Source organism: Leiobunum rupestre, chromosome 3, assembly GCF_980474605.1.
Source record: "Leiobunum rupestre chromosome 3, qqLeiRupe1.1.hap1, whole genome shotgun sequence".
NCBI lineage: Eukaryota > Metazoa > Arthropoda > Arachnida > Opiliones > Sclerosomatidae > Leiobunum > Leiobunum rupestre.
In genome coordinates this window covers 26,182,778-26,198,353 of record NC_143386.1, presented here as the reverse complement: position 1 = coordinate 26,198,353, position 15,576 = coordinate 26,182,778, and the positions used below count along the sequence as shown (strand labels likewise).

At 36.2% G+C, this 15,576-nt stretch overlaps 1 protein-coding gene across 1 annotated transcript; it reads right to left on the bottom strand.

The window, feature by feature from the left end:
• Window positions 1-1,159: 1,159 nt before the first annotated feature.
• On the bottom strand, window positions 1,160-8,636 carry LOC149950957 (solute carrier family 35 member G1-like). The gene is made up of 4 exons (XM_090169537.1): window positions 8,593-8,636; window positions 4,588-4,770; window positions 2,585-2,827; window positions 1,160-1,719 (listed from the first exon to the last, which is right to left on the bottom strand). Exons 1-4 carry the CDS (start codon window positions 8,597-8,599, stop codon window positions 1,160-1,162), a joined length of 993 nt encoding a protein of 330 aa, XP_090025663.1. The 5' UTR covers window positions 8,600-8,636.
• Window positions 8,637-15,576: the final 6,940 nt, after the last annotated feature.

The window sequence follows — 15,576 nt, the reverse complement described above, 5'->3', positions numbered from 1 at the left end:
TAGGCAAAAATGTTATTTACCGTCTTTTCAGACCGTCGTAGGCTCTTGGTTAACCCGTCATTGCTTCTTTCCACAAAACTTACAATTATTTAAAAAAAAGTTTATTTTTCAAAACTACATTCGCTATAATTGGATATTATGCATCATATTTTGAGCGATTTAATTGTTAAATTAAAACAATGGGAAAAATACGTTAAGATGTATGTCTTCATAAAACTATTAAAACATTTTTCTTTCAAGTTTTCATTTAATGATATAATACGTTATGGTTCATTTCCTCAAAATAAATTGAGGAAGTTGATTCGGTTGATTTGATTTATAAAAAACGTCATTGAAGCAAAGATGTCGAAATAAATTTAGAATATGTAAAATATAATCATGAATTTATTCATATACACCATGAATAAAGAACTTATGTATATCACCTTTCTACGTCGTGACTGTCGTAGAGAAAAAACGAAGGTCATTGATTCTTAGGACGATCTAAATGCCACGCTCCAATTGGAGCAAAAATAGCCAACGAGGAATTGGTCCAGCTACAATATCATCGATGCTCTCTCGGCATAAGTAGAGCGAGTTATCATTATCTTTTGTAGGGCCAATTGGTTAGCCGCTCTTCCCTTACACTTGGATAAGTTAAAGAGCTCTGCAATAGGTACAAAGCCATGCGTAAAGTTAGCTCCACCAATGGCTGATGCCGTTAAGGGGGAAGACTACAGTGGCCATTGTCTACTTTCGCGCTATTTCAAGCTGAACTCTTTTAATTTTGAATTTTAACTTATAAAATTATTATTTATGTGTAAAACAACCTCTTGTTTAGTGATTAAAATAATTTTGACAATTTTAAATATAAAAGTTGTTTAGTTATTACGTCTTAATTCGAACCCCCGGATCTAAACAAGTTGAGCAAGCGCCCAAACTAACCTTTAGTTAGGACCTTATATCTCGTTAACTATTAATATTAGAAGTATCGAAATTATTTTAAGCACTAGAGGAAGGTTCAGCCTAATAAGAAAAATTTACTTCAATTGTGTAATTGTTAAACAGAAACTTTCAGCTTGAACGAAATAAAGGCTTTTACTGTATTTTCCCCGCTTAAGGGTATAGAAGGTTCTATGATATTCATGATATTGTTTTTTATAAAAATTTGGAAATTCGGTCATTCCGACATTTTCAGCTTCGAAAGTTGCCATTTATTAACATTCAGAAGTACACCGCCGTTTAAAATTAAAAGTGCACCGAAAAGAGTCGAAAAATTAGGTTTCTCTTTAAAGATGAAAATTTCGAAGACATAAGCGAATAAAACGTCAGTGACCGATCTGGCAACACTGACGAACCCCGCGTTGTCCAATTGCAACGCTTTAGTAATGAAAGCGGTGGACGTGAATCCTAGAATTCCGATTACTACAAGGGCCCAGAGATCCATGCAGTTGGACGGAACTCGAAGGTCGTTGGTTAAAGTCGACACAATGAACGTGACGAAAAACGATTGCAGACCCATGTAGAAGACGGAGATGGCGTAGTGGCAATTCTTCATTGTGCTCAGAATGATACACATTATGCTCTCGAGTATCATGGAGAAAATCGCCAGCTGAATGCCGCGAGTGTGACTTGACGATCCAAATGAATGGGAGATCATCTGAGCGGGCAGGTCCACTACAAAAACGACACCGATAATCGTGGAGACGATTGAAAGTACCAGAAGTAAATTGCATTTATCTATAATTCAAAATAAATAAAAAATTAATTATTCTACCATAAATGTTACGGTAAAGACTTTAATAAAAGAAATGATAGCTTTGTTGTACTTCACATTTTCAGTGGTTAATTATTGAATAGTGCCAAATTTAATAAAATCTCGAGCTTCCCTATCACTCTGACTAGATAATCCTTATTTTAAATAAAAAATTTAAATTTGAAAAAAATCATAGATTTTGAATGAAATTTTATTTCGAATGAAGCCACGCGTTGATCATTATTTACAAGATAAAGACTTTTTATCGAACGTATGTATATTTTTCTGAAAGTTGTCAGAAATAATCTATTGGACGAACAACTTTTTAAAGGATGTGTTTTTAAGGTAATGAGATTTTGATTAACGGAGTATTAGAGAAATGACGTATCGATGATTGCGATATACGAGCCTGTTAAGTAAATAGTATTTAATAGATATTTGTTAAATTTAACTGCCAAATCATCATAAAAAACGAACTACAAAAAAATGTCGTTTACTTAAATGTTGTGTTTTATACAAAGACCTATTTTATCACCAAAAATCACAAGGTCACACTATTCAATAAGCTACTACCAAATTTGCCAACATGGAATTTTTGTAATTCATCAAATTTTATGTCCCCTTGTCGTACCATCATTTGTTCACCAATTTCAACTTTTCATTAATTAGTAAATTAGTTTTTCAAAATTTCCAGGCTGTTCCCACTATCTCTTCAAGGCGGCGCTAGTTAGTCAAAACAAGTTTAAAATACAGTTTAAACGATTTAAAAAAAACCCGTTGTTGGAAAGAAATCACTTTTCTTGACAAACATATTTAAGTATTTCTTTATTAAAAGAAAACTGGTCTTACCTTTGAGGAATATCCTTCCGAGGATGACCACAAGGGCAGGACACGAGAAGACAATGACATTAGCGTCACCCAGAGGGAGGATTTGGAAGGCGGCGTACTTGGTATACATGGACAACGACGCGATCACGCCAACCCAGCAACATGGTATTGCTATTCCTTTTTGATAAAAGGCCACTCTGCCATAGATGGCCACTGGCAAAATGAAAGCCGACATTATGTACGATCTCGATAATGTTATATCACCTGCCAAGAAAACAAAATACCATTTGCGGTTGTTAATACTCATTTCCGGTCATTTGTTTTTCAGCCCCAGTCAGAGATTACATAGAGATTTTATCTGAAGGGGCGTTCAGACTATACAATGTTTAAAGATTGACCACCAATTTTCTCTAATTGATAATGAAATAATCAGTGTGAGTGATACACTTTTTTGAAACCTGATTTTAGATATACATTTTTTTAAGATGTTCGAATAATTACAAACAATAAAATTCAGATAATTGGTGACATCACTTAGGCGCGAGCTTTGAATCTTTTAACTTGTCGTCTAAGTGTATAATAAGGCCCCTGTTGAAATAGCAGCTAAAGCCTTTTATCTTTGTCTAACCGACTTAAATAACTTGTTATAGGCCAAACAATTAAGAGATGAAAAATTAAAAAAATAAGAATGAAAAATAAGGATAACATTATTAGAGAACCCCAAAACGATAACCCTCTTCATAGTTCCATTAAAATTCCTTTGGCTTAAATAATATGTGTGGTGTTTTAGCCACACATTTTTGTCGTAAAATTGCCAACTAAGTTATACAAAATCCATGTAAGATCTTACAAAAAATTATAGTAGTTAGCATTTCGACGGATAAAATGCCCATTATATATAAAATATAAAGTTCAGTCACGCACGATTGCTAAATAAATAACACAATGAAAAAATGACCTTCATTAGGTTTAACGTTCATTAAAAAAATTATATTTATTCGAACTTAAGTTTATAAATGGTATATACATGCAACAATATTTATATATAAATTAAAGTTACATTGAAAATTGTACATATAATTGTTTCTCACCTTTTGTAATTTCACGACGTTTTAAACACCACGCTAAACGCTGACGTGATAACTAAAGCGAAGTCGTCACACAGGGATATCTAAGGGCGCACTATATCACTATAACGTAGTAGCTTGTGGCCAAAAACAGTCCAGAAAACATATTACTTTTATTTAATATTGAAAAACGTTCATTTAATCTCTGACTGGAAACATTTCAATACCTTAGTTCTATAAGAAAATAATTCATCTTTCGCAAATAAGCGTTTTCCGAAAGAGCATTTCCACCTACTTTTACAGTTCCCTCATAACATGAATTATGTTCTTTATGCTTTAAGAATATTTCTTAATTCTGTTATGAAATCTGATACCAGTGGCGAAAACCACTGTTTTAATCACATTCACGAAGATAACTACTTTTTATAACGCAGTGCCTTGACTGAACTCGACTCTGCCTCGGTCTAGTATTTAATTGAATAATCTTCAAATATTTGAAATAGTGCCAATACAATTTAAAAGTAATACATTTTTGTGAATTTAAATAATAAGTTTAAATATTTAAATTTTCTTATAGAAAATAAAATTTTCGGAATTAAGGTACCTAGTTAGCTATTTGTTGTGAAATTTTCAATGTTTATTCATATAACGAACGTCCGCGTCTAAAATATATTTAAATTATTTTACGTTTTAAAAAAGATCTGCTTTTTGTAGACTAGGCCAAATTTGCATAATCTGAACGTTATGGGCGTTCATCGTATGTGATGATTTAATTTATCTACTATGCAATGGGCACAAACAATTTATTATTAACATGGTCAAAGCCATCTTCAAGTCAATATTACTGCTTGGCAGTAATCATATACTAGACCAACACCAATCTAATGCAACTGGATAATATTATCAGAGGCTACCCTGTTTTTCTATTATTTTGAATTTTCTATGAAAGAAGCTTACCTGGTGAGAGAGCAGAGAAATACTTGACCATTAACGAGACTAGTGAGTATGAAATGCCAGAAAATGTCCCCAGAATGATTCCTTCGTAGAGACGGAATATTTCCATCCAGGATATCTTTCGATTCGTGTCCTCCAATTTCTTGATGGAATCGAAGGTCTCGTAAACCGTTCTTCTCTGAGCAGCTTTAACAAACGAAATGTTTGAGAGATTTAAAGCAAGTTTGTAACGCCATTTACTAGGCTTATTTTAATTTAGCAATGTTTAATTTTCAAACGGTTAAAATTATTTTAATGCACACTTTACCTCCGGAGCACAGATATAGGAAGGGCAGTTTTTGTGAAAGAGTTCTTTTAAACCTGTCAAAGTAACCCTCTTTTTGGGTGATGAATGGGGTTCTGCGCTTTGGATCCACGCGTGGTGCCTCTATTGGCCCCAGTCGCCTTATTGGGGGGAGCGAGAGCAATTTACCTGCTGGTCGGGGTTTTCTCTCGTTAACCCTTCGGCGGGGATGACCATGACCAGCTAGGAGAACGTCGTCCGTTCGCTAAACGCGACGGCGGGTCTAGCTTTTGTCAAAGGCTTTGATCTATGGAAAGATAGTTTTTCCTCCCTTCTGCCCCAGATTCCCTTCATTTTATAAAAATAAATGAGTTGCCAATTACCCAGTAGCTATTTTTAAAACGAAAGATTTATTTGCTTATTGTCGGTATATAAATTTTTTCTTTCACGAATGTATTTTTTCTTCTTGGAAAGTTGTATGACCACTTTGACGAGGGTCCTCTGTATAATTGGGATTTCCCAATATGCGCGTCGTTTTTCACACAGAGTGTGGGAACCAGTACTAAGTTAAAGGGTTGGGCTTGGCTATTGGCCTTTCCCATGAACCCACCAATCCTAACGAGGAGACTACCCGAGGTGATAATCACCGATTTTGTTGAAACTAGGTGGGTATGTAGACCTTATGGTAACATGAAATTTCACCAAGGGAAAAGTTGCAATTTGTATTAGTTTTGCCATGGCAACCGAAAATGTTCTTGACAACACAGTGTGTATATTGTCTCATTGAAAATAACAATTGATCAATTTTTACATATTTTGATCAAATTGACCAAAATTCATCAAATATCATAAAATTCATTTCATTTGTCAATTTTGATCTATTTTTTTATTTTGAAATTTGAATTTTTTTTTAAATTTTCACAGGGGGGTACCCTTAGAAGTGCTCAGATTACCATGCTATTTGCAATGATAAAATAAACATACTGTGTTGTTAAAAACATTTTCGGTTGCCATGGCAAACCTAATGCTCATTGCAATTTTTCCCTTGGTGAAATTTCATGTTACCATAAGGTCTACATACCCACCTAGTTTCCACTTGGAACCTGATTGGTAAACACGCCAAAAACTGTTTCAACGAAAAATATAAAAAAAAGAACGTTTCGAGAAGACAAAACGAGAGATGAAAAATATCAGTCTATCATGAGAGACAAAATCAGTCCCGCTCCCGAATAGAGACTCGACTAAGTTCTGAAAACGTACAATGTTTCGAACTTGCGCGTCCAGTAAATGTTTCGGACTCCTAAATATTTGCGCATCCAGCGAGACAGTTATAAAAAGAGGCGAATAGCCCATTCAGTAACTCGCTGCACGGCGCCTACAGAATCTTCGAAGCACGGAACACCGTTTCATCACGAAACCAACGACGAGATGTCAACATCGACTCGTAAAACTGTTTCGTAATTATTTTGTATTATTTTACTTCCATTCGTTATTAATTCTCACGAATTAATGACCAAAATGTTAAGTCCATACTCGGACAATAATTAAATTTGATTGGGGAATATGCCCCCTATAATATAAACTCCTAATTTGAAGTCTGTCCTTGTTTGGACATGTTAAAAATTTGTAATTTAATAACTGAATTTGTTTTATTTTATCCTTGATTGGATATTTCGTGTTTTCCCTCCTGGGATATCATTTAAAACCGAAAACCCCCTTTCTTATCAGTTTCTTTAACATCAAACGTTTGATTAATTGAATCCTTATTTGGATAATCTTAAGTACTACGCTTGAAACTACTAAGCATGTTTATTTTTGATTTATTGTGTATTGTTAGTGCATGTTTTTAATTTTGTTTATTGTTATTTGTGGTTTTGTAACCCGATCGTAATTGGCATTAAAATATGGTAAGAAGGCAACTCATTTCAGAACCTTTCTTTAACTTAAGCCTATTTAAAAGATCAAACCCCTAGACAATCAACGTGCCTCATTTAAGGTATTTCCATTCGTTTACTAACACCTCCTAGCTCAACCCAATAGTGAAATTGACGCGAGCCACCTGGACCTAATTAGTTAACCTAATAATCACTAGTGGTCACAAGTTGTTTAAAAACCCATATCGCAGAACAGCGATAAGATATCTTTAATGCCATCAAGATTAACATTTTATATTTATATTTAAAATTTATGAAACGTGAGCCAGATAACCGTTTTAGAAAGATTATTTTTCACAATAAATTGGGAAAAGGTGGGCAGTAAAATAATAAGAATTTAAAAATTTTAAAATAACTTTACCGATAGAAAGTGCCGCCGGAAATTTAGTTCCAAATTTCTATACAACTAAAAGACGCTTTCCTTAACCGGACATTCAAAATCATCTTAAGAATGTTGACCCCAAGATAAACTATTATATGAGAGCTTCATATTCTCGAGCACTATTAAGCCTGATTAACGCCTTGTCTCGTTAAGGGGGCCCCAAGATCTACATTCGGGAAACAGCTGGTCGCCGCCGCACTGATCGTTTCCGATCTGGATATCAGAAACCACTGCAACAAAATTCAATTTACTTTTGATTCTGTCCGCGTCTTTAATGCAGTCAAGGGCGATTGTACTTTTAGCGCTCCCGAAAAATTTGACTGATATTAGCGTAAATATAGCTCCAGTATGACTCCGGAATGCGAGGACCCCGGGCTACAGGAAGCAATAAATTCCTAACGCTCTTTAGAGTTGATACCGGCTTAGAACTTCGTATAAGCTTGCTTGGACCCGAAACCTAGGCTACGTTCAGCAGCAGTCAACGAAAAAAAACCCGATGGATTTGATATTTTAAACCGATGAGCTTTTTCGTCATAATGACGTCGTAAGTTGCTGAACGCTTTTATTCAGTCATCGGTGTTTTTTAAAATGCCGCAGCTTTTATAGTAGTTTTACGTCAGAAATGACGTCAGTCATCGGAAAAACCAACTCTTCCAGCCGATGACTTCGGTGAGTAACCGATGACTATCGTGACGTCAAAACCGGAAACGCGACAAAGCGTACAGTAGGAAACCGATGTCACCGATTACTAATCGGTGAGTCCGATGAGCTCTGCTGAACGTATCCTTTATGGCGTGCTTGGTACTTTTACGGCAGCGCCACTTGACTAAGCTTTTTTAAATTTATTATCTATTTAAACCTTCACACAAACTGTATTTTCCAAAATATAAAAGCGAACTTCCTATTTAAATTAATTAAATCATCACCTTTTCATTTTTATCCCAATACCATTATTACTGAACAATCTAAAGCCAATATTAAAATTCCAAAAGCCTCAGTTCTATTAAAAACAGCAGAGCAGACGACGGAATGCAGGTCATCTTTCATTTTTACGCACGTGTTTGGTATTTGGATAGAAATATTTTGCGATTCTCTTGGTAGTAGAGCTAAGGATTTCGCTTAGGTTTCGACTCCATTAATTATTCGTCCAAGGTATAAGTTTCGCGAGGGCTCCGATGATCATATCTATATATGCCAATTTTGATATGTAAATTTCGAAGGGAAATTTTTGGCTGTACTTTCATTTCGTTAATCGTTTTTCATAAATGTTGGCTTTCAAATGGTTTTAATTTTGTAATTAAAGTCATAATTGACGAGTTTAAAAAAAAGAACTACCCGGTAAATGATCTTTTAACGATTAATTTATATGAATATTCGGTTTTAAGAATTACTGAATAAAATATACTTACTTTCCATATCGTCGAACTCTCTGCATTAATTACAAAAAAATAAGAGTTTCAACAAATCGGAGTACATGCATGTCTTCTCAAAATATTTCACACTTCAAAGCTGAGAAGCGTTTGTACCTCAACCTTTTATAAATCCCGATTGCTTGTTTAATGGTGGACTAGATAAAACTGTTTTATAATTTTGTGTTGGTTAACGAGTTTCGTCAGAGGAGCCTTCAGAAAACATCTGCTTTTGTTGGAAATGAAACCACGGGCAGATAACAAAAATAATTGAACTACCTCTGCATTCCCGCTCTCTCGTGCTCGTGGCACTTCCTCTTTGAAAAGAAAAACGGATTCAGATAAAGAAACCGTTTCTATGCCTTCATATTAACCGCTAAAGCATCAAAGACCCTATACAAATATAATGGTAGTATTTCTATATACATATACATAACACCCATGTAATTAATCATTAAAATAAATTTGTTTTATATAATTATACATTATACATAAAACCCATGTAATTAATTATACATTATACATAATATACTACATATTCCAAATTATAAATTATACATTATATCATATGTAACATAATTACTCATAAGTATGCCACTAGCTCTATTTCTTCACTAACGGTTTGTTTCACAGATATTGCAAATTTATTTTAGAACCTGAGTCTCCGAAAACTTCATTAATGTGCATATTAATCAGTGTTGGGCACCGCTCATTTCATTGTGAGTGGATTTCTTATTATGAGCGGAAATGAGCGGTAAAATATCTTTTTAACAGAGCGCAAAACAAAAATGAGAGGAGCGCCAATTTTACCGCTCAAAAAGACGTGAGCGTGAGCGGCTCTTTGACACTGATATTAATTGCATTATCAGCACTTGACATTATATTGTAGTTCATTTTAGTTCCTAAGCCTTAATTGTTGAAACCGATTTGTTAACTAAAATAATGGCCGTCGGTTTATCAGACGTAGAGCTAATTGTGGGACGGCATAATCGGCATTTGAGATTCGATGACGTCAAATATGACATCAAATATGACGTCAAATATTAGGTAGGGTACGGATGACGCAATATCTGTGAAACAAACCATTAGTGAAGAAATAGAGCTAGGCTAGTGGCATACTTATGAATAAATATGTGACATATGATAAAATGTATAACGTATAATGCATAATGTATAATGTATAATGCATAATGTATAATGTATAATGAAAAATGTAAAATGTATAAATTAAAAAGATAAAACCACAGCACATGGAACATTAATAAAAACCCTGTAAAAAGGGGCAAAGGTTAACAAGTTGGCAAGCCAAAATATACCTCTCCTCGGAAGAATTGTCCCTAGCGGTATTAATTTTTCTAGATGACGTTTAAAGATATATATCCGCAATTCCGAATTATTTACTAAAAACGTAATCCCGGTTCAATCCCGCCCGGTATAAAATTTTAATTATAATTAAAATAATTGAGACGAAACAACCGAGTATAATTTATTCAGAATATTATAAATTAAGTAGTTACAACAGCGAGTTAGACGTACTAAAGCAATGCACAATTGAATTTAACCCTATTTACGGTATCAGTTTATCAGTTAAATATAATACGAAGCCAATTTTAATGAAAGAAATATCTACAGAGGGTATTTGTAATTTTCTCGCTTACGAAATACTTGCCGCATCTTTAACGCTCATTTTATTTCAAATTAAACAGCTTAATCGGTCGAGAAAACGTTTGAAATAAATTACGAAGTAATGACGACCCAGTTAAAAACCAGACCAACATAAGTGTAAGCGCACGATGTATACAACTCGATAAAATATACGACTGAAAAAACGAAATAAAATACAAATAAAACGAAAGCTATTTAAAATTAAAAAAACTGATCCTAATAAAACGTGAAAATACCCTCCACGTCACGCACATTCGAAATACGCAGAAGTAACGTTATACTATATCTAGTTTAAAATATTAGAGTATCAAAAAATAAAATAACGAATAGAAAAATACACAATAACAACCCAATCAATCAGACTTCAGAAACAAAACTCATAGAAAAATATTATAACGCAGTCAAGCAATCTGACTTCAGAATCAAAATAAATCATAGAAAAATATTATAACGCAGTCAAACAATAAATTAGATCAAATACTTAGAAATCAAGCAATAGAAAATATAATATCAAGAAGCGCAACTAAACTACACTACACAGGCAGACAGACACACACACAGACACGATGATTGTAAAACAACTCCAAAGGGACATAGTCCCCTCGGAGAAGTAAAAACGCTAAAACGGCGGTGTAAAAATAGAAACTTTAAAATACCAGTAGTCAACCTGGACAAACAAGTCCTCGAAGTTGCTGTTAACGAAGCGCATGATTTTATCAAATACAACCATCTTGTCTGCAAGATTCCTATCTCCGAGGTTGCCTCTAGGGACCAGATGGAGAGTGAGTTGACAATTGCCAAGATAGTGCTCAGAATCACCTGTGTCTGACCCACAAACACAGGCAGGACTGAGCACATGTCCTAAACTATGCAGGTAACTCGGGAACTTGCTGGGACCACTGAGAACTTGCGTTGAGAAGTGGTTAGGGTTGATCGCATTGTCGCCCACGTTAGGAATAAAATTCTTTGTAACAATGCCTTAATTGCTGTCGCTCCAACTATACTCTGCCAATTCCTCTTGGTAATGCCCCTCAAAATACTTTTAACACTACCTTTATCGGGTTTAATAGAATGGATTACCTGATTCGTTAATGCGCCCTTGGCTAGCGCATCCACTCTCTCGTTACCCAGAATACCACTTTAAACCAGTTAAGGGTGATTCTGGCACCATGATTAAAAATCAAATCCCTAATGTTTGCACACATACCATTAAGGTTGGAAGGATTTCCAATGGCTCGTAGAGAAGATAAACTATCACTTAAGATAGTTACCTCTTCATCGTGGGGTCACTCCCTAGCGAGCCACTTAATGCTCTCCAAAATGGAGTGAAGCTCAATATAAAAAATATTAGGATTATACTAGGATCCCAGACGTTGTCAAAGGCCCCTTCTATGTCAAGGGGATTAGACTAGTGTGCAGACCACTCTCTTTATTATGCTTGACGTTCTCGACGATGTTATATAAAGTATGCGTCGTAGAGTGGCCATGCTTGAACCCATATTGGGCTGAGTTCATAAGACCTCTCTTATGAAGAGAGAAGTACTGTATTATTGATAAGAGTTTATCAAGAACCTAACTCACTACCGATAGTAGAGAGATCGGACGGTATGATCGAGCATTCCGCCTATCTCTCCCCTCCTTATAAATCATTGCAATCCTAGCCACTTTCCGAATTTTTGAGAACTGTCCAAGAGTAAAACATGCATTGTAAAGGCGCAAAAGGGACAGACTAAGAACATAATCTTAAAAAATTCGATAGTGATGCCATCGAAACCCGGGGCTTTGCCCCTTTTGAAGGAATCAATGACATCGAGTACTTCCTCTACTTTAAAATCCACGTCGTCTGACTCGACGTTAGGAAATTCGACTGACTCTCTGATTTCCTTGTGTACTTCAAGGTCATTTTCATGCGAGTCGTCTATAAAAAGAGAACTAAGAATAGTCTAATATGTTTCGGTGAGTCGCTCTGTCAGCGTGCCATCCTCTCGTTCCACACAGGAGACAGCATTTTTGTGATTGGCCTTGCCGGTTGCCAATTTATAAGGAAGAGAGTAAGGATCCTCCCTCGACACAGAAGAGGAACTGATGAGGCTTTTTTACTCTCTTTGGAGAGTCAAGAATTCATGTTTGTAGTGTTCCCTAACCAAGGGATCCCTAGCCACCTGCATACGTTTTCGCGCTATGCGTACTAAATTTCGCTTCCTACTAAGATCCTCATTCCACCAGGGAGCCGAGTTATAAGTCTTAGTAGTGGCACTACGCTTCTTGCTAAACTCACTAGCGTTTTTGACAAATTCCTCAATAGAGGACGCTACAACATCGATCTGATCCCTAAAGTCCACAGCTATCTCCTAAAGAGCCTCAAGAGGCCAATTGATCTGGTCGCGAAAACGATCGAAGTCCAGATTCTTTAAACTTAAATGCCTTTCGCCATGGACAATATCCGAAACGGAAATATTAAAAAAGATAAAATTAAAAAAGATAATATTATGGTTACTATTGGTGATGTCATCAGACACTTCCAAATCAGTGACCATATTAAAAATATTCATAGTTGACAGCCTTAAGTCAATCCAACTATTTCGTTGATCCTAGAAAAGGTAGGATCTGAACTAGGATCATTCATCACGACCAGATCCAAAGACACTTTTAAGTCAACACAGGAAAACCCTATAGGACAATTGTCCCTTGAGCCCCACAGAGTATGATGATAATTGAAATCACCGCCAACTATTATTCTACGGCCAGCAAAGTTTCTAATTTTGTCAGAAATTAAATTCAAGTGTTTCTCCAAGACCTCCGACGGGGAAGGAGGTATATAAATGGAGAACACTTTAATGAAGAAATCCCCCGCCTTAAAACCAACAATAGTAATGTAGTCTTCATTAAGAAGATTTATGACGTGAAACTTCGCACTAATGATGGATATAGCTGTTTTTGGGTTCGCGTCGGAGCACATCACTGGAGGATAGTGGGAGACCCGACACCCTCTTGTCCTGAATAATTGCGAGGTCGATAGGCCTACTGCTCTCCTGACAAGTCTGCCTAAGAGTAGATGTGGCAACCTTCCCAAGATTGATTTGCACAAGCTTAATTTTACTGGCCATTAAGCTTCATTCTAAAGTCAGTTCTCGATCGCAAGTATTGTAGTTCCCTCATGTAGAGTGGACAGAGGTTATCCAGAGAGGAGTGCTAGGAGTTGAAGTTAGTCTTTTTATCCCTGTTGCTTTTGACACAGTTGACGCAACCTCTAAAGGCATTATTAGAGTAGGTGTACTTATGTTCATCAGACCCACAAATAGAAAAAAACCTGCTTTTTAGTTTTGTCGCAGGATGCCATGACGTGTCCGATTCCCATACAATTCAAACACTTAGGGAGAAAAATATACTCCCTCCAACCATGTTTTTGCCATCACATACGAAGTTTCTTTTTGCCCTGTTTCAGAGTATTTAAAATGGCATTAGGAACCTCCAGGACCCAATTCTTTCCTGCTTCCTTTTCTTCAATTTTTTAGTTTGAATAGAGTATTTGACTCTGATTTCAATCTCCTCACATTCAAAACGTTTGCATTCAATTAACCTGCTGACGAGATCCTCCTTAGAGATCGGGATCTAGGTTAAAAATTATGATTCTTGGTCTGCTTAAGGATGGATTGCGCAGAACCAGGTTATTGTTAAGACTCTCTGAGAATTCAATAGTGCGATTGAGTTTTTCAACGTCATCCATGGATACTAACTGGGCGACCATACTCTGGCCCCTAGAGTGTCTTACATTCTTTATCCTGTGGTCTTCTGATTTAGCTCCTTTTCGAGCCTGAGCCCCATCTTCATACCCTCTGAAATTTTCTTTCTTCGAGGACATGTGTGATGTGGCTCCACTCCCAAGACATATTGTTATAATATATATATACCCCCAGTCTAGCTAGGCACTACTGGGGGTACCACAAAATATACAACTAACTTGTATAGGTACAGTTCCACTATTTTTTTTTCTTTTTCAATAAAAAAAAAATTACATGAATAAAAACCTAATAGTCGGGTAATAAGCTAAAATAAATTAAAACGGCAGGTATAAATAAAATCGATAAAAAAGCCAGCAATCAACCTGGACATATGTCCTCGAAGTTGTTGGTTATAAATCTCACGATTTTTTCGAATACAACCATCTTTTCAGCCAGTTTCATAACTCCTAAGTTGCCCCTGGGGACCAGATGGAGAGTGAGTTGACAATTAACTAGATAGTGCTCAGAATCACCTGTGTCTGATCCACAAACACAGGCAGGACTGAGCACATGTCCTTAACTACGCAAGTAGCTAGGAAACTTGCCGTGACCACTGAGAACTTGCGTTGAGAAGTGGTTAGGGTTGATCGCATTGTCGCTCACGTTAGGAATAAACTTCCTCGTAACATTGCCTCTATTGCTGTTGCTCCAACAACTCTGCCAATACCTCTTGGTAATGCCCCTCAAAATCCTTTAAATGCTACCCTTATCGGGTTTTATAGAGTAAATCACCTGATTTGTTAATGTGCCCTTAGCCAGTGCATCCGCTCTCTCGTTACCTAGACTACCACTGTGTGCTTTAACCAAGTTAAGGGTGATTCTAGCGCCATGATTATAAATCAAGCTATGGGAATCCTTGGAAAGCAAAGCTGTCCCTGCTGCGTTACGAGATGGAATTATGGAGCTGTATAGGGAATGCAAATATACGTATAACCTTAATGGAGTACTGACTGAAGAAATCGATAGTCGGGTTGGACTGAAGCAAGGCTGCCCTCTTTCCCCTGTGTTATTTACATTATATCTGAATGATCTGGCACATAGTCTTCTGAACTCTGGTTGTGGCGCTACATTACCCGGCTATTCACCTCAAAATTTAGATCTCACCATACCTTGTTTATTTTATGCGGACGACATTGCCCTATTTGCCAATAATCCTTTGGATCTTCAGATTCTCCTGGACCTTTGTTCGGATTTCGCAAGGAGCAGAAATCTGACTTTAAGTATGGAAAAATCAAATTCAATGTCTTTGAACACTCAAACCCCTCTTCTAAAGCCATATACCCTTGATGGGAAAGAAATGGAAACGGTGCCTAACTACACGTACCTTGGAGTCTCTATTAGTAACGCTGAGTTTTATTTAAAGGATGTGGAAAGCAAGATAGCTGGAAAATGCAATAAAATGCGTTGGACAGTCCGCAACTTAGCAGAAAACTCATACAATAAATACTCAGTCGCACGGACGCTTTGAAAAAGTGTGGCAGTTCCTTTGCTAACTTATGCAAATGAAGTTGTATGTTATTCTAAACCTACCAGAGAA